The sequence below is a fragment of the Oxyura jamaicensis genome, chromosome 2, assembly GCF_011077185.1.
Source record: "Oxyura jamaicensis isolate SHBP4307 breed ruddy duck chromosome 2, BPBGC_Ojam_1.0, whole genome shotgun sequence".
In the NCBI taxonomy this organism is placed as follows: Eukaryota; Metazoa; Chordata; class Aves; order Anseriformes; family Anatidae; genus Oxyura; species Oxyura jamaicensis.
In genome coordinates, this window is record NC_048894.1 from 79145521 (window position 1) to 79169497 (window position 23977).

The window sequence follows — 23977 nt, forward strand, 5'->3', positions numbered from 1 at the left end:
TGAGGAAAACTGTTGGGCAGGCAGATACCTGAGTTGATCAGTCCTACCCTACAACCATCCCTGCTGAGTGAGGAGCTCGCCTCCCCCTTCCAGAGCCCTGGGTACCTGTGAGCTGCTCCAACGAGGTGCAGCATTTTGGTGGCACGCTCGCAGACTCACTGGAGTCTGTCAGGCAGCAGTTTACCTCTGGAAAGTAGACTGCAGCCAATAAAATGAACCAGAAGGGAGCATGCAGAGCTATTTTTTTCCCCATTAACCTAATCTTCTTTTCATTAAACTATGTAAATCCTAAATTGCATGAAAGCAATTACTATAACTGGTTAAAACTAGTTTCTAAGTTAATGATGCTGAAGCAATGTAGCAAGGAACTGACCCATTAGCAGAGGAGGCTTTAACTATAATACAGTTAATTTATCAGTACTATCACCATAAATCCATGAAGCCTTTTTTTGGGGAAAAAATGTCCTGCAGCTGCATTGCACAAGTTTGTTCTGGGAGGACACTCACACCAATGTCTCCAAATAAGAAAAAGTTTCTGATATTGCCAAAGTCTGCATGTGCTTCGTTAGTAGATCAGGATGCCACAAACCTACCGTGTCTCAGGCTCACTGACAGGCATCTGTCCCCTTACCTACGGCTCAGTTCAGATGTTGCAAGCTTGGAAGCCTAGGAAGCACTCGGCTAGAGGGCTGTTTTCACAGGGAAGTTCAAACATATTCTGACAGAATATTCACCACGAACAGAAAAAAAAAATCTTTAATCTATAAACAGGGAGTTTGGGAGCAATTTGTCGAAACAACAAAAATCTGCCTTACGCCCTTCTGAACTGCAGGAAGCCTTTCACAACGGAAGGACAACACTAATTTCAGAGCATGTTTATGACACTACAAAAACAAGATTGCACCCTGTGATGGCTTAATTTAGCTAGCAGGGGCAGCAAGAGCAATAATGAGAGTACAGCACAGACTCCGGGATGTGCTGATAATCAGAGCACAGCCCCTCCAGGGAACCTGGGCACTTCTTATGGTTTCTGTCTTGATCCCAAGCTGATGCTGTGGCGGTATCATTGCTATTGTTACCTGAGCAGCTAAATGAAGCCAGCAAAAATCCCAGCCTGAGGTACAACCACAGCCTCATAAACCTGCAAAGATGTACTCGTGTCCCATGCCTTAAAAATACCCAATTTCCCCTCTCACACACACACATGCACATTACACAAAAGCTTGCAATATCTCCAGAGTTGCAGAGCATTCAGAAGTTGGGCAACGCTGACCTTTGTGATGCCTGATCCCTACAGATGTGAATTGCTAGCTGACTTTCTGAACAATGCCAATTCCTCAGTGCAGCCCTGCTCCTGCATTAACCTTAGTGAGGAAGACAGATGCCCTTCCCTTCCTGGGGGTCTGGGGACTGCCCCAACACACTGCATGCACACCTGAGGCAGGAGAAGTGGGAAGGCAAGCATTGTGCTGCCCCTTCAACAAGAAGTCGAGTTTCTGGCTGCCATGTCCCTCTTAGTACCAGGTGAAATTGCATAAGGAGACAACAGGCAGAGAGCACAGGCAGGGTGAAAACAAACAGAAAGGCACAGGACATCACAGTGATTAAGGGCAGCTTCCTCCATCTCAGCTGAGCAATATGCAGGATAAAGTCACTGCGGCCACTGTCTAGTGAGACCCTTGGCCCCACACAAGATCCCACTGCGACAAAATCAAAATTAGGTGGTGGACCTCCTACATTTCAGCACCATCTGTAATCCCACATGTTGTACAGAGGCTGGGGACCCTTCTCACATTCAGTCTGAAAAGTCTTTAGAGATGGAGGAAGGACTGGCAGCCATCTAGCCCTACCACAAAAACCATGTAATATTGAGGAGACCTGAACAGCATTAAACTGCCATAGAAGGGCACACAGACTTTTTTTTTTTTTAATGCTATTTGTGGTGAGGTCAGTGCTATGCAGTTCTGAATTGGTTACATTATAAATGGATTATTTTTAAAATATTGTACTATAAGCAGAGTTGCAATATGAAACAAAAATCAGACTTCAGATTCTGCTCATTTTTCTATATTATGGAGAAAACAGTGCTCCTCCTGTGTATTGTCAAGAAAGAATATTAAGTATCTGATTGCTTCAGACAGATCCAACACCTCCATTTATAATCATTTATCACAAAAAGAACTCCTGAGCTTGCAGAATCACTGAACAAGAAAACCAAACTGTAATAACAAGAAACAGTATGACCCATCGGCTGTTTTTTTTCTTTTAAATTTAGATATGACAATTTTGAATTCCTGCAAAATAGATTTGAAACCCTTACTAATGCAGAAATGCAGCCCTTACTGTACCTCTTAGAAGATAGCTGTGTTGTGACTTGAACAGCTTCAAAAGCACATGATACAAGAACAAATGGGATTACAACCTGTTAAAACAGAAACAACATTTTGGTATATAACTGTATTTACACAACAACCTGGCAGGTTGTGGGAACAGTTTCATTCTTTTGAAATTATCACAGAATGTGTATGTTACAAAAACAAAATATTGGCAAGAAAGAGTAGAGACCCATTCTGCAGGAAGCATGTTTAGTAAATGAACAGAAAGCCCCTTCCATCGTCATAGCTGAACTGCAGTGAAATAAACCATGAGGCAATATGGAAAACTATAATTAAAACACATTAATGATCCTCACTTCGTTTAGCCATTTTAACACTGATGATAAATACTAGAGCAAGACTAGAAGACAGAACTATTCAGATCTAATATCCTGTGTGACAGGCTGCAGAGCTCCAAGTGAAGTGTAATAGGTCTATCTTAGCCTCACACATACAAAAAAATTAAAGTATAGCATGTATTCATCAAAAAAAAAAAGGATCACCCATCACCCTGCTCCTCCAAAGACAAGTAAAGCAAATGAAAGCAGTTCAGTAAACTTAGAACACAAAGAAAAAAAAAAAAAGTTAGAAACGTTAATGTTGTCTTTTGCTCCTTCTCAAGTTGACTTGCATTTCTTAAGTTAGAAGTGTAAGCACATCACAACTCTTAGAGGCCAAAAAGCTCTTCCCTAGGATCCAGAAAGTTTGCACTGACTTGGGTCCTGGAGTATTACACATTATATACATAAGTGCTTTCCCTGGGACAGAAGCAGCAGAGATGCAGAGGCAGGAGCTGCTGCATATTTTAAAAGAAATCCATAAACTCCATGTTTCCCTTCCTGTTTGCCTCTGCCCCTGGCGGATCCTGTCCTCAAGTACCAGAAAAGAGCTACCACAGCTTGCCCGCAAACAAGAAGTGCACTCCAATCTCTAATAGACCATTAAGATATTAGAAAAAATATTAAAAATAGCACTCATTGTGAAAATGACAGCCTAATCAGTAGAGCATTCAAAGACTGTACTTAATGTAATGTAGATGGATGGAACTAATAATATATATATATTCCATCCATGTTTCTGTAGATATCATACTACAGGGAAAACTTACCATTTTTAAAATAATCTAGAAGTCTTTTCAACATTTAAAATTTCCATTTTAATGCAATAAACTGATCTAATACAGTTAAATTATACTTTCCATACAATTTAGCTTCTCTCCTTTGGGAATCAGAAGAATCCATCTCTAGAAATAATACAAAGGCTGAAAGCTTCACACATGGCTGAGAAAGCTAATGAAGCTCAAATACATATATATGTTTTTGTAAATTGCAAAGTAACAACTGTGTGCGCGATATGTTATTTATTAAACAGCTCTTTGAGAAAATTTCACTAAGGTAGGATTACTAACCTTCAGCAAGAGCAAGCCTCCCATCATAAAGGGACTGAACACAGTTAAGAAGCAATAGACAGACGCAGGATCAAAACTAGGGAAACATGAAAAAGACATTACAACATGTCCTCAAAATGGCATTTTGCATTAAAAAACGTAGCATTTAGTTAGTCCTGTGTATATACATTTTTAAACAAGGCTTCCAGACCTCTCTCCTCTTGCTCAAATATTAAATTAGCAAGGACTGTTTACACTTCACTTTTCTTTCTCTACAGTTTTTCTCTGCTGGTGTCTTTTGGGGAGCCATGCTGCTACTGAGCAGCCGAGCTCTCTCAAGTCATGCTGCCAATAGCTTCTCATGGAAACTGAGATGACCCCAATCAGTGCGGGCTCTTAGGGAACAGATTGCAGAGAGCAGAAAAAATACGTTGTTGTTATTGTTATCACTGATTATTGCTTTAATTCTGCTGCCTTGATCGTGCTGACCAAATTTATATTCAGGATACCAACTGTAGGAAGAATTTTTGTAGCCTACTATTTCTCAAATCAATGAATACGATTTACCTGTTAACGGAAGCTATGTTCCCGGTGCCAAAAAAGGCCGTCACTATGAAGAAAACCTCGATGTATTTAAGGAAAACACACCACAGAAACAGATGTAGTAAAACAAACCCAGCATTTCCCCCCTTCATTCCAATTTAATTCCCAAATCCTGTCATGAAACTACAAGATGCAGACCTACTATTACAGCTTTACATGGCATCAAGAAAACCAAAGCATTATCTAGCTCCGCCTAAGAATTCAGACATGACTGCATCAAATTTGAAAGACAGAAACTACATATGTAACACTTCAGAGGGTGTCTTAAATCCCCTACCAGAAACCTGCAGTTTGTTTTCTGGGCCCCTAACAAGACAGGAACACACCTGGACCACAATCCCAGTAACACAAACACCCACTGCTGCAAAAAATAAATAAATAATAGCATTGTGTATCACCAAACAAAATAGATTGATTGCTTTATTGAGGAATCAACTGTGGAAGAGTTAGCTGGCCAGAAAAGAAGACTAAAGGCTGCTATGCCTTCCATAGCTTTGCTGTCCAAAAATTATGCTGAGTCTATCCACTGCAACTCAGGACTCCCAGCTACTCCTTACTTCAGGGAGGGAGGACAACTCTGGCATGATCTGCGTAGCTGAAAGTTTTATAAACCTATCTTATTCATCTAGATACAATGCTTGCTACTGTAGGAGTTCATGAAAGATGAACTTTCCTCTACCCCTGAGCTCACTGGGACCCATTCTGGCTCTCATCTCTTCGGTCAAAAAATGGTTTTAACTGCCTTTTTAATTATTTTTTTTTCCTCTTCCCACCAGGCAGAGGGCTACTGACAATGGCTCCTGCTGCTAGAGGTCCCTCTGGGGTCTTTCCACTCCTGTTATAGCTACTGCCTCAGATCATTCAAGTCTCTGCATAAACATCTTGCTACCAAATATTCAGCGGAATCGTAGGGGTTCTGTATGCAGTATTTCTGGAGGATCAGGTCAGCATAACTTCAGAAATTGTGCCTCCCAAGAGTATCACATCATTTCGAGTTTAGTAACACAGCAGTCTAACAGCATAGTGCAAATCTGCCAGTTGAGATTTATAACAGCAACAATTTTGTAATAAAGCCAAAAACTACCAGTGGCACATAGGTCTAATGAAAATGCTAAGCATATGCAGTCTGAATCTGCTTTTGGAAAATCAGGCTACAAGGTCAACCAGCGCAAGGCTGACCTTTGTGCTCCATATAGGAACCTTAAAGATTCTTTTTAAGAAAAACAACTAACAGGGTTGTGGGTGCAATGTGATTGTTCTAGAAGAAAAGTCTTTTAACACCACTATTTCTAATTGTTACACATACCTGAGTTAAACAAAACAGAACAGTACCTTTTGAGCTAGTATGTGTCACACCTGGTCTCTGCAAAGGAGACTAGCAAACTGTGTATTTTTTTCCAGGAGCCGAACAGGATACATTCAAGTGTTTTCACTTAAATATAATAACTTAATCTCCTCTTAAGTGTTTGATATTAAAGAAGTACTATGCTGAAACTTTAAAAAATATAATCATATTGTTTGGGTCTTGTTTTGGCTAATTTTTAGGATCTGAGAGCAGTAATTTCAACAAAAAATAGCTTTTTTTGTTAAAAAAAAGCAAAGCAGCAAATGAAATAGATGAACTCATTGCAGGATATAAGGTTGTTATGTAAAAATAAGTAATTTCAACTGCAGTCCCAGGATGAAAGAGAAAAGCAGTAATGTTATCACGCTTTTAGGGTATTGAAAAAAAAATATCAGCAGTTGCAGTAATGCAAAATAACTGCTATGCTAGTGAACAAGCAACCCTTCCCCCTGAGCACAAATCCTTTCTAGCGGCAGAAAGGATGTGTGATACATTTTCTAGGCCAGACCCTGGCAACACATTTCATTACAGTCTGCAGGATCTTTCCTTCTCATCTCATCTGATTGGCCGTGGCTAACGTCTGCCCCTTAACATTTTCTTCCCAATAATCTGCCATAAGCCAAAAACAGAACAAGAATAATTTTAACATCACCTTTTCCAATTAACTTGTGAAGGTTGAATGAATTCTCTACAGCCAAAATACAATAAAAGACAACCAAACTGAAAATTGGTGCCCTTAGAATAAAGTTAAACTCAACTGTAATAGTTATAAGAGATCAAACTTTTCAAAGTGGCCAAAGAGACAGATTTCAAATAAAAGTACAGTTCATTATAGATTTATTTATTTTTACTACTGTATAAAAAGCAACGTACAAGACTGTTGTCTTCTGAGCAACGCGAGTCAGATCATCTTCACTACCTTCTGTATCCAAGCACTATCAGCCTAGAATTTTTTGATTATAGGACCTTCTGAAACAAACCCATCTTTTTCCTGGAAAGCAGCAGCCAAAAGGATACAAAGAAGAAAGACCTGCGGATGTCATCTAGGTGGAGCTGTCGAAACTGAGTTATATCAGTAGCATAGGCGAAGTTGAAAACAGCAAGCTGGGAAGACAGCAGAAGAAATCAATACGTAACATAACGGATGTACTTCAATGGAACCACCATATTTTTCACTGAAATGAATGAGAAATAAACCTACTTCCCTAGCAGCTGTTATTAGAATGACATTATGATGAGGACTGCAAACTTACTCATATTTTCATTATACTTTAATGAATCTGCCAGAAAGATAGTACTAGTGAGATGATCAAGTGAACACAAGCGGAGTTTCTGCTGTTATCTAGACTAAAGAAGAACTTCTATGACTTATATTTATCATCTTCTCTTTTTCCATCATAAATATTCCTCCTGCACACACACTTCCACTGGTCACGTAAACACGTGGATAAAGACCCACAGAAATAATAGACTGCAATCACCCTTAGTTGACTTATGCTATGAATGAGAATACTAAAATATTCTCCAACTCCTTCACTCAATCACTTGACCTGAAGAGAAACTGTCTTCATGGAGTTTAAGAGGCCAATGAACTCCTTTTCACTGAGGAAAAGAAAAAGTCAAGTAGTTGACATTCAATGCTGTCAACATTTTAATGAATAATCTCACATCAGAGAACTGAGGTGGATTCTCAAGTACAACATTTACTTGACGGCAGGTATTAACAGGCATTCCAGAGATGATTTTTCTATCTAAAAGTGGGAAGCAGGGGGTGAGTGTTATTGTTCCATTCACTTGAAACCAAAAGAAAAGTCAAAAGACATGCAGATGGTGACAACATAAACCGTAATTATAGCTCACTCATGTTCTTGTCATTTACATTTGATTAATAAAGTGTTCGTCACTGTTCAAGTCTTCTACATAATACAATGTTTTAATAGAATTTCATTTTAAAACAAACAATATAAGACCACCATCAGGCAGGCAAGCATCACAGATGGCTTGTCACAAGATGCAAAAGGTACAGTGGGTTCAGGAGCAGAAGAGAAAGTAGATCCCACTGAAAAATGCTGTGCTAAGAATTTCCCGCGATCATGGCCTTGCACTATGGTTTGTTTTTTCTGTTTGCGTGCGTGTTACTTTTACATTTCTGCATTCAGACTCCATCTCTATCACTCAAGATGCCACAAAACTTGCTCACACAAAATACCGCTAGTATATGCAATATACATAAAAAGTGATTCCCATTTTCATTTCCGATATCCAGCAATAAATTGCTAAAACCTGTTCTCTCTCAAGTCGTAAAATTGTCTCCCTTGAGGAGACAAAATCAGAGCATTTGTCAGATCCAATCTAGCGACTGCTTTGTCATGAAAGATAAATACCACCACTTCTCTTACAAGCATCTCTGGCCACCTCTGTGCATCCCCACTCATATTCTCTGTGACCAGCACCAAGGAGGGCACAACTGGGAGAAGTGAGGAAGAACCACGTTGCATACCTGCTTAGCTCTGAGCACCCAGACAGCTCTGCAACAGGCATCCGGGCTCTAACCAAATCAATGGCAAAGCCACAGCCTGCTAAAACCTGGACCTAATCTAAAAGTTAAAGAGCAGTGTGAGCAGCATGGGCTTTAAAAAGTGCTTTGAAAATTTGGGGGTGAAAGAAATTCAATCAATACCTATTACAAAATTCTGTCTCCAGGCAAATCCATGAATGTTACAGCTTCAATTTAGTCTCCAACTCCTTGTCTGTCATATCAGAAATAAATGGCCATCTTTGATGAAAGAGAGGGGCAGGACAAAGTCAAACAAGATTTCTTGTATTTCTTATGGGTCATTTCAGAAATGAAATTATTTCTTTTCAGCCTTTACATAGACACTCACGATTGCCATCAGGAAGAAAGTACTGTGACATTGCACTTGATCTGAAGAGTTACTGTACCTTACTCTGATTAGCACTACATTCAAAGAACAGTTTGTAGCCAACAGAACACATCACTAAGTCAAACTGACTTACTGTATTCCTAGAAACAGCTCTGATGTGAGAGGGTTTATGATCTATGGAAAAGAGGGCGGGCCAATCAGAAGGATTATAAGGATGTTGTAAGGATGTGTAGGGACAAAATTAGAAAGGCTAAAGCTCATCTGGAACGTGATCTGGCTACTGCTGTTAAAGATAACAGAAAATGTTTATAAATAAATACATTAACACAAAAAGGAGGACTAAGGAGAATCTCCATCCTTTACTGGATGTTGGGGGAAACTAAGTGATGAGAGATGAGGAAAAGGTTGAGGTGCTTAACGCCTTCTTTGCCTCAGTCTTTAGCAGCAAGACTGGTTGTTCTCTGGTTACCCAGTACTCTGAGCTGGTGGAAGGGGATGGGGAGCAGGAGGTGGCCCTCACAATCCACGAGGAAATGGCTGGCGACCTGCTACAGCACTTAGATGTACGCAAGTCGATGGGGCTGGACGGGATCCACCCGAGGGTACCACGAGAACTGGTGGAAGAGCTGGCCAAGCCCCTTTCCATCATTTATCAGTAGTCCTCGCTATCGGGGGAGGACCCAGTCAGCTGGCAGCTAGCAAACGTGACGCCCATCTACAAGAAGGGCCAGAGGACTGACCCAGGGAACTATTTTGACCTCAGTGCCAGGGAAGCTCATGGAGCAGACTATCTTGAGCGTCATCACACAGCACTTGCAGGACAACCACATGATCAGGCCCAGTCAGCATGGGTTTATGAAGGGCAGGTCCTGCTTGACGAACCTGATCTCCTTCTATGACAAAGTGACGCGCTGGGTGGACGAGGGAAAGGCTGTGGATGTGGTCTACCTTGACTTCAGTAAGGCTTTTGACACCATTCCCCACAGCATTCTCCTCAGGAAACTGGCTGCTCATGGCTTGGACTGGCATACGCTTCACTGGGTTAAGAGCTGGCTGGGTAGCCGGCCCCAAAGAGTCCTGGTGAATGGAGTCAAATCCAGTTGGAGGCCAGTCACTAGCGGAGTCCCCCAGGGCTCGGTACGAGGGCCAGTCCTCTTTAACATCTTTATTGATGATCTGGATGAGGGGATCGAGTGCACCCTCAGTAAGTTTGCAGATGACACCAAGTTAGGTGCGTGTGTCGATCTGCTTGAGGGTAGGAAGGTTCTGCAGGAGCATCTGGATAGGCTGGACCGATGGGCCGAGGCCAATGGTATGAAGTTCAACAAGGCCAAGTGCCGGGTCCTGCACCTGGGGCACAACAACCCCAAACAGAGCTACAGGCTGGGAGATGAGAGGTTAGAAAGCTGCCTGGCAGAAAAGGACCTGGGAGTATTGGTTGACAGTCGGCTGAATATAAGCCAGCAGTGTGCTCAGGCAGCCAAGAAGGCCAGCAGCATCCTGGCTTGCATAAGAAACAGCGTGGCCAGCAGGGCCAGGGAAGTGATTGTCCCCCTGTACTCGGCTCTGGTGAGGCCGCACCTCGAGTACTGTGTTCAGTTTTGGGCCTCTCACTACAAGAAGGACATGGAGGTGCTCGAGCGAGTCCAGAGAAGGGCTACGAAGATGGTGAGGGGCCTGGAGAACAAGTCTTATGGGGAGCGGCTGAGGGAGCTGGGCTTGTTCAGCCTGGAGAAGAGGAGGTTCAGGGGTGACCTTATCGCACTCTACAGGTACCTCAAGGGAGGCTGTAGCGAGGTGGGGGTTGGTCTGTTCTCCCACGTGCCTGGTGACAGGACGAGGGGGAATGGGCTCAAGTTGCGCCAGGGGAGGTTTAGGTTGGTTATTAGGAAGAACTTCTTTACTGAACGGGTTGTTAGTCACTGGAATAGGCTGCCCAGGGAAGTGGTTGAGTCACCGTCCCTGGAGGTCTTTAAAAGACGTTTAGATGTAGAGCTTAGGGATATGGTTTAGTGGAGGACTTGTTAGTGTTAGGTCAGAGGTTGGACTTGGTGATCTTGGAGGTCTCTTCCAGCCCAGATGATTCTCTGATTTCATGAGAGCTGTTACTGGCTGGCCTCCTAAGCTCAAAAAAAGGAAATGCAAAGTTTTTTTCTGTGAAAGTCACTCGGAACTTTATTGTTTATTGGAATTGTTTATTGTGCCTGAAGGAAAAAGATGAAGCTGATAATTAACTTGATAAAAGTATTTGGAGCTGTTACCTTTGGTTTGAGTGAAAGACCATAGTGCTGCAGTGCTTCTTGTTCCATATGTATCCACACAAACATCAAACCAGAGAGCACCAGTGGAAACAGAGCTTCATACCTGAATAACAATGTAATAATCATAGTAAGTGCCGTCACTAACAACTATTTAACATCAAATATCAATATATTTTTTTCTTTACCCCAGTGATACCTGAACACTATAGCAGCACTCTTCACCCACCATTTCTGAGGAGTACACACGGTTGGTGAACTTTAAAGCCACACAGTGATTAAATTATAAAACTAGGAGAGGCAGACTGCTTCAGTTTTAGTCAGTTGTGTTTTGTACTCATTTCCTTCTCTGATGGATGCCACAACATTGGCTGAGCTCCCATTGTTATCACGACCGATTTTAACAAAACTCTAGCAAATAAAATCTAAAAGGAATGGGAAGAAAAAAATGTCATTCGGCACCTGTTTTCTGCAGAACTGAAAGTTTTATAATAAGATCTATTTGGAACTGAGGAGGTACAGTCCAGCTTAGCATCTAGAAGTTGTGTCTCTTTAGGACCTAATCACACAAACTCATTCTGGTAGTCTCAGTCCAGCTGCCAGGAGAGAGGTATCTAAATGATTAAAAGAGCATTGCATTTTGCTGAAGCTGAATGTCCTTTTTCTACATACCAATCTACCCCAATAGCAACATCCACCCCAACAGTAGTGTCAAGCCATACTCTAATCAAGTCACCTCAGCTTTTCTAGAAGCTGGACACCCAGTCTCAGAGGGGGGACAGCTGGCTTCTACAGCATACCAGCATAGGAAACTACAAATGTATTTATTTGAGAAATACAAACACCCTTATAGCTTGGGGGTATAGACTGTTGTCAGATAAAACTAGTTTTTCCCTGCCTTCTCTGTCCCAGGTTGCACTTCACGGTGCTTCTCAGTTTTTTTTCTTTCAGTATGGCACTCTAAAACTGACAATGACTCTGACACTAATACTGAAAAGATTGTAATTTTTCCCTTTTTTTCATTAGACTCGGACCTAATTGTCTAAAAGTAAGAAAATGATCACAGTTAATCTTGGTATTATCTCTGTATTATATCTCCCCACTAGTGTAGCTACAAAGTGCTTTCAAACTGGAACAAAAAACTTTGAATATTTGTTTTAATTTCCAAAGCGGCAAGCACTTTATCATGAAGGTGACAATGCTTGGGTTACCAGAAGTACCCGCAAGCCTCACAATCATCTACACTTGCCTACAAACTGAATGTCTTCAACTGAGTCAGTGACAACTTGTTGTAAGCAGCTATGCTCTTCAGCTGGCTTCAATACTTCCACCTAACTACACCTAGGGAGGCACTGGAGTTACCCAAGTGAGGCACCAGGCTATCATTACGTAATCTAACAGAGTGCCGAGGAGAAAATGCTTTTGGTACGGAGAGCCTTGGGTTTGCTACAACTGTTTTTTTTTTTTTTTTTTTTTAAGAATTGTTTTAGAATTTGTTGGTCAATTTGAACACTGTAGAAAGGCAGCAAAGAGCTGTAAGCGTTTAAGCAATTTGGTGAAGGGCCATAATACAAAGAGGGAGGTTGTCATCCTCAGAATAATTTTAATGCTTCACCCAGCAACCAGGACAGGCTAAGAAGGTCGAGTTCAAGACTGCGTGTGTTGACAGGAGTAAGATTAGGATCAAAAACCTAATGGGAAAGTGGGAGGAAGGGGCAGGCAGGAGATTAAAAAAAAGATGTTACATCTGAAATGAGCGTATCCACAAGAGACAGCTATTGCAAAATGTCTGCTGTAAGATATTTTATTCCACTTAATTTTCCAGTGTAATTAAATCCAGAGGACAAGTGGGAGGGGAGGCAGAAGGGATGGTTCCTACACTCCCCATTAATTATGCTTTTAAGAGCTACTGACTCTGGACGAAAAGTGGGTTGGCTGACATGGTGTTTTCGTCCTTTACAAGCTCTGGAGAATTGCCTTTTATCTGAAAAGGAGAAAGCCCTGCTCTTTATGGGGATCTAGCATCCCTTTGAAAAAAGATACTTCCATGAAATTATCTCTGAATAAAATTTTCCCTCATTTTAGGGCTACTTGTTTCCCATCACATCATTTAAGCCATAGCTACACACAAGTGCTGGGCAACTGAGAAGAAAGTTATTTTTTTGTGAGGAGAAAAGCATGCACTAAAACAACAGAAGAAACTAAAACAGATTTTCTTATTTGGTGCAAGATTGTTTGAATATACATCCTTTCAGTCTCTGCTTGGTCTAGCTAAAAGGAATGTCAACAAAACAGAGTGCTCACAATAAATACAAGGAGAACTACGGAAGTTCCCCTGAAATTTTCTTTAGGGAACTAATCAAAGAGATAAACGGTGAGACTACAGCTGCAAGCAAGCTTTACACCTTTAAAACGAATGTACATGAGATTCAGCAGACAGTTTCACATTTAGCCCCAGTACTCATATGCAAGATCAGTGCAAATAGAGTAAGAAAGAAGTACCCTGTGCTGAGGAGTAGGTAGGTGGCCATCAGGGAAAGCAGTATGCTGAACAGTCGCTGAAAAAGAAACGTGGGGCTCAGTAACGGCAACACTGAGGAAGAAACTGCAATGAAAAGAGATCTGTCAGTCACTGCATGCAAAACATTTCATCCTCAGTAACAAGACAACATTCTTCAAATCTTGACATTTATGTATGAAAACTCAATAGTGGTCATATATGCCCCACTTATTTTCAGTGGTTACTTCTGGTAAAGGAAAACTGGTATTTGGAACATTTAATATTTATCAAAAGTAATTTTGCTTCTGTTATTTTCTATCATTTCTCTACAATCTCTGGGCTTTCTAGCCCCCAACCTTTATAATTTCTCGCTGTTCCCTTAAGACAACACAGAAGAACTACCCCCCAATAACCAGTCGAACCTCACTGCTTACTGCAAGTGTGAGAATCACTAACCATGGCCTTGAAGACCACCAACAGCTCTAAGACTGTAGTTAGGGAACAACTGCTCCATTTTATGAGACTAGGTAGCCTGCCATATTTTGAGGTGCAACTGAGAATACTGGTAGTACAGATATAGAAAGTATCAACTTATTAGCTTCTCTGCTTGAAAGGTTTAAAACAGGAAGATTTAAAGAACTATAGGGGACCTATCAGTTGTGATTCATGCTTCTCGCCTTTAACCTGTAACGCATTTTTATAATGCAGGTGTAGGGTCTAAGGAGTTGCATGTAGCTCCTTAGCACAGTCCATTGCTCAGCCCTTGTTAGCTGTGTCAGTGCTGCCCCTGAAGACTCTTCTAGCTGGGAAACTTCTGCAGCTAAGGATGGGGCCCAGTGGCTTGCAGGAGGCGAGGAAAACTGAGAAAAGTGGAAATGGGCTACTGGAAGAGAATGAGCAAAGAAGAAAAGTAGAGGAAAAGCAGCCAGGCACTTGAAGCGGGAAAAGGGAGAAGGAAAAGAATTGCAACAATCTGTCCCCTTTAAACCTGTTTCTTTTTAAATATCATTTTTAAACAGAATTTTATTTAAAACCTTTATAAACAAATGAGGGGACAAATAACATTGGTGCGATTCTCCATTGTGGCATGGTCCCCTCACTAGATTGAAATTTTCAAAGGTTGCATCAGCACTGAGTCTTAATTAATACATATTCTGTCAAGAAAGAGAAATAAAACTACAATATATGGAATGCTCATTTGTTTTGTTGTGCTTATTGTCATAGCATATAACAGTGTTTATAGTAAGTGTATCAATGAAAGAGAGATGAGGCAGTTTCTACAAACTGTGGGTCAGAATGTTTTATTCCCTGGCTTTCAGCCTGGGCCACTGCTACAGTTAGAGAATAAGTGACTCCATTTCAAGGGTTGCTTCAGCCTTTCAGCATTACTTTTAGCTTTCTGTGCTTAAAGAAAGCCTGGCTCAAGGAGGAACTCCAGGGACACTCACTGCAAGTCAGAGTTGGTGGAAAGAAAGTCAGTGTGGCTATGGGCCTCTGTAAATTAGGCTCAGTGCATCAGATGTGCACTGGTTTCCGTGCACAATCACAGATGAAAACAGATGAGTGTCTGGCAGGTGATAATTACCCTTTCCATCTCTGATATGTCACGTGAAATATTAGCCATCAAAAGACCTGCACATTTCTGGCTGACCTATGCAGCCTCTATGCATCCCAGGACAAAATTATGGCATGAAATTACTCATAATTTGGCTAGTTGCTATGGTAGATTTCCATCAACGAAAACTACTAACATACACAAGAAGGTTCTGTAGAATGTGGAAGCAGCTGGATTCACTTTATACCTCCTGGTTTTAACTCCGTATGTTTGTAGTTAAGGTACACTGCAACAACCATGTGGTACAACAGCTGAAGCCAGCTGGCCCTTTTTGCAGGCCTGCAGGAACTCACTCATGAGTAGTTTTTTGCCCGGTTTCCCCCTCTTCCCACAACCAGTCTTTCTTTAAAGTTTTGATTTAGGCCTAAAATTATTTTTTATTTTTTAAACACTGTAGACTTTATCACAGTGAATAGCTGGGGGACGACAACACAATTTGCTAGAAAACACGTGATGTCACATTTATGGTAGATGCTAATGACAAGGCAGATGCTAGCAGTGGTTATGCAAGTGCCAAGGCATCTCTCTACAACAGGAGTATTGAGGACATACTGTTGGATGCCTTAGCTTTTTACCTGCTTAGGTGTTTAATTATGTAAAGCAACTTCAACAAACGCATAAGGCTCCTACCTGGAATATCACATCCACTTAAAACGATTACTTCCAGTCTGAAAAATTTTGCTAAAATATTCAATACCACCATGGCAGCAAACAGGACACATAGCTTGCTTCACTTTCAGTGGTGCTTCTATCATAGACACAACACCATCAGCAAAGAGAATTTCTAATACACTTTTTCCTTATAACTCTAGACCTCTATGACTTCTCAAATCATCTCTTTGATGAAAAATACTTTTCTCTCACCATTACACAGGAGAGAAAGATAACCTTTAACCTCAATTCCTGCTACAGTAAGCCAGGCAGGACATCACTGATTTCATTGACTTTAAAAACTGCAAGGAATTCATTCACACAGAGACAAGCACTTAGCTCAGTAGGCTATGAAGAGGTAGGAAAGGATGATGGAAAAGAGAATGCTCCAAAGAGAACTACATTACAAAAAGTATTCCTTGTACACATAGTGATCACAATCAGTTGTATCAGTCTTGAATTAGTTCTATCAAACAGAAGCAAGAATGGCAAAACAGACAAGATCTGATTAAGTTACAGCAACGTCACCAATACAGGAATGCACACAGTATCTGACATTCAGCAACTGGAAAACAAGAGCCATAATTCTTCCATTAAGCTGTATTTAAATTCTTGGTCCTGACTTATAGGAAACCGCTGCTTTCAAATTTAAAAGGGGATATGTTTAGCTTTAAAAGAAGTCTCATATTCCAAATGAGTCAGGGATAAATAATTCCTAACATTTTCTAACGGAGCCCTACAGAAATTATTTTATAGCTGAAATACCAAAGGCATTACTTTACTGTGGTCTATAACCCCGGTGATAATTATATTTGCTCTGTTTAATCATCCTAAGACTTTAATTTAAGAGCAGTGAAAAATCCAGTCTTGTAATTTTTTTCTTTAATAGTTAGATTCTAACAGATATCAAATGTATACTAATATCATTAGTTCACAAGTACTTTGTAAGGCAGCTCTGAAAAGCCTACCCAGTTCCCCAAGGATCTCTGTCATGGGCTGCAGCTTTAGTTTTACTGAAATATAGCAACAATCTTTTCATTACTTCACTGTGCTTTAACTGGCTTGCTTGTAAAACATCTCAGATCACCTTTATCTGGCTTGAAGTAAAGCAAAAAGGGCATTTGTACCATTATATCCCTAACAGGGATCTTCAAGATATTCAGAATATTCAAAACAAAAGCTAAAGCTATTTATAAGTCAAAGTTGTTTACATTCTATTACAAACTTTAAAAGAAGTAGTGTTTTAGAAGACTAACACAGTCATCAGAAAAAAAAAAAAAAAACAACCTAGAAAAGAATAGCAAACTATAAGGAGTTAAACCAAGCAATATGTGCAAAAGTAAGATGTTAATACTAAAGTGTCACTGCTATCCCAACCAATCCCCTACCACCACAGATTATCAGAAAACAAGGTTTAGAAGCAAGATGTTCTTACCCAAAGTGGTCCAACTGATAATTTGATTGAACACAGGCAATCCCTGTTTGTTCTTCAGACTGTTATGTGTATTGCTCACAACATATGTTGAAAGTGCAATACTCAACATCTAGAAAGAAGAAAAATCAATAAAACGCGTCATTAGTGTAGGGATCTCTGCCATCTCATACTAAAATAGGTAAATATGCTTTAGAGTTGCATAAACACCTCATCTGAATCAACGCCAGAGTGGAAGCCTGACCAAGACTCTCTGATATGCAAGTAGAATATTTCTACCTTTGTAGAATTTGTGCATTTTAAATCTTCTTTCTAGTCTTTTTTATTATTTTAAAATTTATTCATGCTATTTTTAAATAGCTTAAGTGTTCCAGATCAGTAATTTGTAGTGATATACCCTCTGTAAACAGTAACTCATTAAACATCCACATAAACCACACAAAATATACGTCCCCATTTCTTTGCCAACACCTTATATATCTTGTAAAGTCATCAAGTAACAGTGCCTCTTCTGATTTCCTTGCATTTTTTTTGACACACTCATAGGTATATATGTTTCGTATTTGCTAGATACTGTGAGAATCCTCCAAAGAATCAAAGCTCAACATGGATTTCCCTTTTTATAAGCTAACCCCATTTATCACCTTCCCACATCCACCTCCCCCTATATTTTTCTCAAAATAAGTGCAAATGTGAAAAAAAAAAAGAACCAACAAAGAACAGAGCAAATAGGCAGAAGAGCATTTGTCCTTGCATGGCAGCCACGAACCACCAGCAGAACTTCTGGCTCTGCTGCAAGATCAGGCACAGGGTGAAGGGAAAGGATAGTTAAGAGCTTTACAGGGCAGCACAGTTGCCTCTGCTCTGGAAAAACACAGAAGACGGAAAGGGGTTTTGTTTAGGACTAATTCAGGAGGCACCAATCAGTCATCTGGTAGGTGCACCCTCCCTCCCCCCCCCAAAAAAAAAAAACAAACCACCGAAACACAAAAGAAAGCACACCCTTAGGGAGATTACCCCATGAGTCAGTTATTTTTGAAAGCAGACAATTATTCAAGACAACGTTTGAGCCATGTTTTCAGTTACTGCTATTTGTTCACAACTCCACAGTTCCACTAAAGGCAAATCAAGCATACACGGCACTCTGCAAATGTGCTTTCAAATAGCATTGCAAGCTCTAATTGCTGTTGTGGCTTTTTTAAGGCAAAGCAACTGAACTATGTTCCCAGCCTTCACTTTTTACCATAGGAATAGCTGCCACTTCCCATTCTGACATTTAGTGGTACCTGCCCAGAGGATATATTTGGCAGTCAGCACTTTTTTTTGGCCCAGTTTCAGAGGTGCTCAGTATCTGCTGGCTCTGTTTAATTTCAGAGCACATGAAAATCTAAGTTGTATTTCTGTGTGACATCAAACTAGGTCAAACCATTACGCCTTCAAAAGCTCAGATAATGGGCCCATTTAGACCTCTGATGTTTATTTGGGATCTTTTCACTGCATTGAGGGCCAGATCCCTCCCCCCTTTGACATACCTTTTCAACTCCTTTGAGTATCATTAGCTCTAGTAATCGCCCCTGCTATCTCCTAGTCACTGGTGAAGTCACTCTGTGTCATCACCCATAATGTATCTTGTGCCTTGTAAGATTAGCGATGATCTGGACACATCAGTAAAACCCCATTTACTGCTGCTAGATCTAAACTAGAGCTGGGGTGGTGCTCAGCATCTGCTTCTGAGATTTGTGTTCACAGTTTATTTGATGTGCAAAGTGCTCCCAGTTTTCATTGACATCTCCAAGACTGTGGAACAACACAGAAGCAACTTGGAGATGTAAAGAGAGGTCTCCAGCTAAGAACCTGTCTTCCTTCCCCCTGCATACCTCCTTTTAGTTCAGAGATTCTCCTTGAACAGCCTGAGAGCTGGCCTCTGAGAAACGGTCATCTGTAGGTCTCGGCTAGAAAGAGGAAACCGAGAGTGACATCTGCAGTCCCTACATGTCCTTGCCAGCAGCTTTCCTGAGCACCACATGTGATAACAGCCCGTAGAGAGGATGGTCCAAGAGCCAGCATCATCTGCTGGGCTGCATACAAGGCTGGCTGAAAATACCCCTCCCGTCCCCTAACTCCATAGATATGACATGGATTCCTACTGGGGTTTTAAGTAATTAAAAGAAGAAAACCAATCAGCTGCCCACCCTGGACCCACGTGAAGCTCAAGTCTCATCGGAAGAACAGCTTGGCTCAGCCTTATCAGCCACTGGTAACAGCAGCGATTTTGATACAACAAGAACTGGACTTCAGCTATGAAACTGCTGGCAAAGAGCTGAACTGACTTTCACTCTAGCCAAAAAAAATGAAGTTGTACAGTAAACGCCGCAGCAGTCTTGCTGATGGATTATAACTAACTATTTTTTAAGCACTCCCAAAGCCTTCTAAAAGACAGAAGTAGCATTAACCAGAAACCAACGCTCTCCTTGCCACAGCAAACCAAATTCAGAAAAAAAAGTATTATTCGCGCTTTAATGATATCAAAAGAAAACCTGAGAAACTCTTGACAGCTTTTAGGAACAATAGAGAAGTAATTAGTATCCTTCTGCCTCAAGCAGACAGTGACATATATCCAAACTACAAAACTAGGTCTGAACAAAACTGAAGATTTGGTTACAACTGTAAATGTAAATATAATTAAGTAATCCTGTATTTTTACTTTTCTTTATAACACTTCAGTTGACAAATCTTTTTGATCATAATGTTTGGTTGTCTTTTTTTGTTTCTTTAAGGCTAAGACTAGTGTTGGAAACCCATGATGAATACCTACAAAAGCCAGTAAACGAATGTGTAGCCTGTAAATGGACTCTCAGATCCATAAAGGTAGGTAGTTCATACTCATTTGCCAAGATATATACTCTGTCCCACGCATGCAGAAACCAAGACAAGAATGTACAGCTCAGGACTGTATTTATCATCTCTGTGGATGTCTACATCCAAGCTGCCATTTTAAAAAAAATAAATATTTTTAGTTTTGTCTCCTCTGTGCGTCTCTTTTTGCCAAAAGGGGGAACAACTAACGTAACGGAACAAGCTTTGTTCCTTACCAGATGTGGCATCTTCACTACAGGCTGATTCTCAAATGGAAAAGCAAGCTCACTTGGACAAGAAAGAAGAAAGCTGTCTTCTGAAGAAAAAAAAAAAAAAAAAAAAAGCACAACAAAAAAAGCCTAAGCAATGCTGTGTCCTTTTCTTTCCCTGACATAGGAAGAAAACTGAAAATGGAAGCATCTTTATTGAGATGCAATTCCAAAATAACTCGTGTAGAACAACTCAAACAAATGGAAAGAACTACTTGAGTCTTTGGGAAATATTACGTGTTTTTTTGTATGAAAACGCATTTCATCCTAAATGAGGAGATGCAAACATTTGAGATGAGAGACTGAAAATTTGAAATGAAAGATTCAAGAGAGGGGTTTTACATGCAGACAGTACCAGAACAAGGAAGGAAGTGATTGAAAAAAGAGAAGTCAAGGGATCCTCACAAGAGAAGTTAAGCCAGATCAGCAGGTATTTTGCTAAAAGAAATAGAAAAGCTAGAACCTCCTTTTATTCTTTCTCTGTTGTGTGGTTCAAAGGCTTTTGGTCAGAGCTGGACCTATAAAGACAGGTTAGCAAATTTGCTAAGGGAATTCCAAGGCATAAATTAAAGACCGCTCATGAGGAAGGGACACTATATTTTTCCTTTTACTTCAATCAGCACTTGACAGGAAAGGAGCACACCAAGGAGAACGAACCATAGCAAATGAATCTATCCTCTCATTCACCAAAATGAAGAATAAGAATCATCAGGCAACCGCTCGTTTTCTCCTAAGTAGTCACACATATCAGAGGAAAGCATTACTTTCAGTGACAGCTTCCAAACAGCACACGTGGGGGAGCTGTAGAAATTGTTCTCAAGAAATCCCTTCTCAGATGCAAAGCAAGAACCTGATCGTGTGTGCTTATGTGTAGGAGCATCCGTAATCTGACCGCTGCCTTTATAAAATAGGTCTTGTCTGATGAGAAGATTCACCTCACCCTTAAAATTCCCCAGGAGTTGTGTATCAGAACTCACGAGTTCAAAATGCTCCAGATCAGCATTTTTGAAGATGCTCCCTACCCCAGCCCCTCTGAAAACTCCAACTCAAAAGAAAAAGTAAAGGGAGAAAAGGGGAATTCCAGTGTCTAGAAATGACACCAGTCTTCTGACTAACATTTTCCTTTAGCATTCCAGTACATTTCAGAGCAACCAAATAAATTTTAACCATAAAACAAGTTCTTAACTGAGGAACATTAGTAATGCCTCCGTAATGTTCTTTTCCCCCTCTGAGTCTAAATGCTCTTCCTTCCCAATCCTTTCCTCACCCAGAGAGTGAATGATGGATCCCATACATGTCACTCCTAAGAAAGCTATTGAAATAAAAACCTAATAGATAACAGTAATGAGATGTCACTATTGTAAAAATATCCCCTGATTAGGGAGCAAATTGAGGAACTTTATGATCTTCTTACATCTTGGGACAAAAAGGAAGATGTTTCTCCCTGAAAAAGCAGGCAGAACCTTTTCATCTAATTAAATATTGCAGGGCTCACAGAATTTCCTGAATCTCCGAAGCTGGCTCAGGAAAGCATCTGGCATTACTCTTTGACTACTGATCTATTTAATCGTCCCCCTCATTTGTGAGTTTCTCCACAAAGTTACACTGCTGAGATGCTGTCGCGGTTGTGCAGTGGGTTGACCTTAGCCCACCTAAGAGCACTCCCACTCCCCCAATATAAATTGTTTCTGAGCTTTCCAGTGAGAAATCCATGGTTAAGTATATACTGGAAATGTCCGTCTTAAATGCTTAGGACAGGATCCAGTACTTCTTTTCCTAGGTTAAGCTGAGAAGGTTAAGAGAAACCACCACCACATGATAAGTATGTGCACACTCAGGTAAAGGCATTTTAAGACTTCAATATTCTGTCTCCTCCTCCTCTTAACCAATTTGAGCTCCATACCTAAAAAGACAATATAATGAATGCATTGCTTAGCTCAATAGGAAATTCCAGCATACAAGTCATAACCAATAATGCTTTTAAGAAACACTATTAGTCCTAAAATAAAACCATTATCTTGTAACAAGTTTTTTAAAAAACAAGGACTGCAGACATGCACAGTATTATTAAAACCTTAAAAGCTCTCCAGAACTTAATTAGCACCAAGTATGAAAAGATCTACCTATTTGATGAAGCTGTGAAGAAGAATCTCATTTTTCATCTAAAAGATGATTTAATGAACAGAAAAGCAGCTCAGTATCAGTCTCACAGTTGTTATTCAACAGAAACTGGAAATAAACCCCTGAACCAACAAGCTTGTCTTTAGTGTGCATGGAACAGTCCTGCAAAGGTCAGTGGGAGTAAGATACACAGACTGAAGGCAGGAGTAGGGTATCAAATTTTTGGAGCAGAGCACCAAAATGTGCGTGCACATCTAGGTACCAATGCACATAAAGGAAGAGCTTTTGGGAACACAACATTATGAGATTTTAAAATGTGTATTACCAAGAGTATAGTCCTCTTGAAGATAGCAGTTATGGAGAAAACTCAGCAACAATCAATTTCTTTTTGAAAATTGTGGCTTCGGTAGGAAAAGGTTCTTAAAATACACAAAGATTTACACACAGAAAAACTAACATTGAGAATTACTGTAAAGTAGTAACTGACCTGATAAAAATGTACTTTCATATCTTCATTATTTCTGTACTTATTTTCACTTTTACAGGAAGATGCCAAGGAGAAGCAAGAGATCAAAAGAGTCAGCAAACCAGCTGCTATTCTATAAAAACAAAAGAACAATAAAATCCTTGGAAATACCACCAAAATTAACAAATCGGGACTTTTTCATAGACATGTTCTTCACTAAGATAAAATGATTTGTTACAGTACCAAGACAGAAATGCATTAAAGGAAGTTTTTAACATCCAGCTTTGGAAAAACAAAATTCCGAGTCATGTACTTTTTTGTTTGTCTGTTTTTTAAATACCAAGCTTGTCATCCACAAATACAGACTTACATTTTTTTTGGGTAGTGACAAAAATCACCATTTTGGCCACGTACCTGCTTTGTTACCTGTCATTTTTAGTTTTTCAATCACCACTATTTGTCTTTTGGCATTGCTATTGAGAGACTACTGACCAAAACGTCCATGTGTGACTGCTCCACTCATTGTGTTGTCTCAGGCATAATAATAATAATTTAAAAAAAAGCACAAATAGCTCATATTTAGTAAAATCGGTCTGCTTAATTGTATTACAATAGTAATTTTCAGGTAATGATCTAGCCAATACAGTAACACAACTGCAGGCTATTCACTTATAAAATGAAGATTGGAAGGCACCTCTGGAGAGCAGCCTAGTCTAACTCCCTACTCAAAGCAGTGCCAACTTCCACAGGCTGCTAAGGGCAAAGTCCACGTAGGTGTTGAATAATACCAAGAAAAACTCTACAACCTGTCTGGGCAACCTGATTCAGTCTTTGACCATTTTGATCAGTGTAAAAAAAAAAAAGTTTCTTATGTTTAAATGGAATTTTATGTACCTGGATTTGTGGCCATTTCTTGTCTTTTCACTGGATACCACAGAGAAGAATCTGAATCTATCATCTTGACTCTTCTCCCCCATTCAAGTACATAAATACTTGGATAAGACCCTCTTGAGTCTTCTCAAGGATACCTGGTTTCAGCTACCGATCTCTCCTCATATAGATATTCCAGTACTGGCTCTGCAATCCAGATGTGTTTCACCAGGACTGGGCAGAGAACAATAATCACCATCCCTGACCTGCTGGCAATGCTCTCCCTGAAGTAGCCCAGGGCACCATTGGCCTTCTTTGCTGCAAGGAGCACAGTGATAGCTCAT

General features: G+C 40.3%; 1 protein-coding gene across 3 annotated transcripts in view; it reads right to left on the reverse strand.

Moving 5' to 3' along the window:
- PIGN (phosphatidylinositol glycan anchor biosynthesis class N) overlaps nt 1-23977 on the reverse strand; it is a 108752-nt gene that overhangs the window by 9674 nt on the left and 75101 nt on the right. For all 3 annotated transcript variants that reach the window (XM_035317097.1, XM_035317098.1, XM_035317096.1), the window contains exons 19-26: nt 22785-22896; nt 17055-17163; nt 13356-13458; nt 10857-10959; nt 6728-6814; nt 4330-4385; nt 3784-3859; nt 2349-2422 (exon numbers count right to left, since the gene is read on the reverse strand). In XM_035317097.1, the coding sequence (XP_035172988.1) occupies nt 2349-2422; nt 3784-3859; nt 4330-4385; nt 6728-6814; nt 10857-10959; nt 13356-13458; nt 17055-17163; nt 22785-22896 (720 nt within the window). The remainder of the gene's footprint in view (nt 1-2348; nt 2423-3783; nt 3860-4329; nt 4386-6727; nt 6815-10856; nt 10960-13355; nt 13459-17054; nt 17164-22784; nt 22897-23977) is intronic.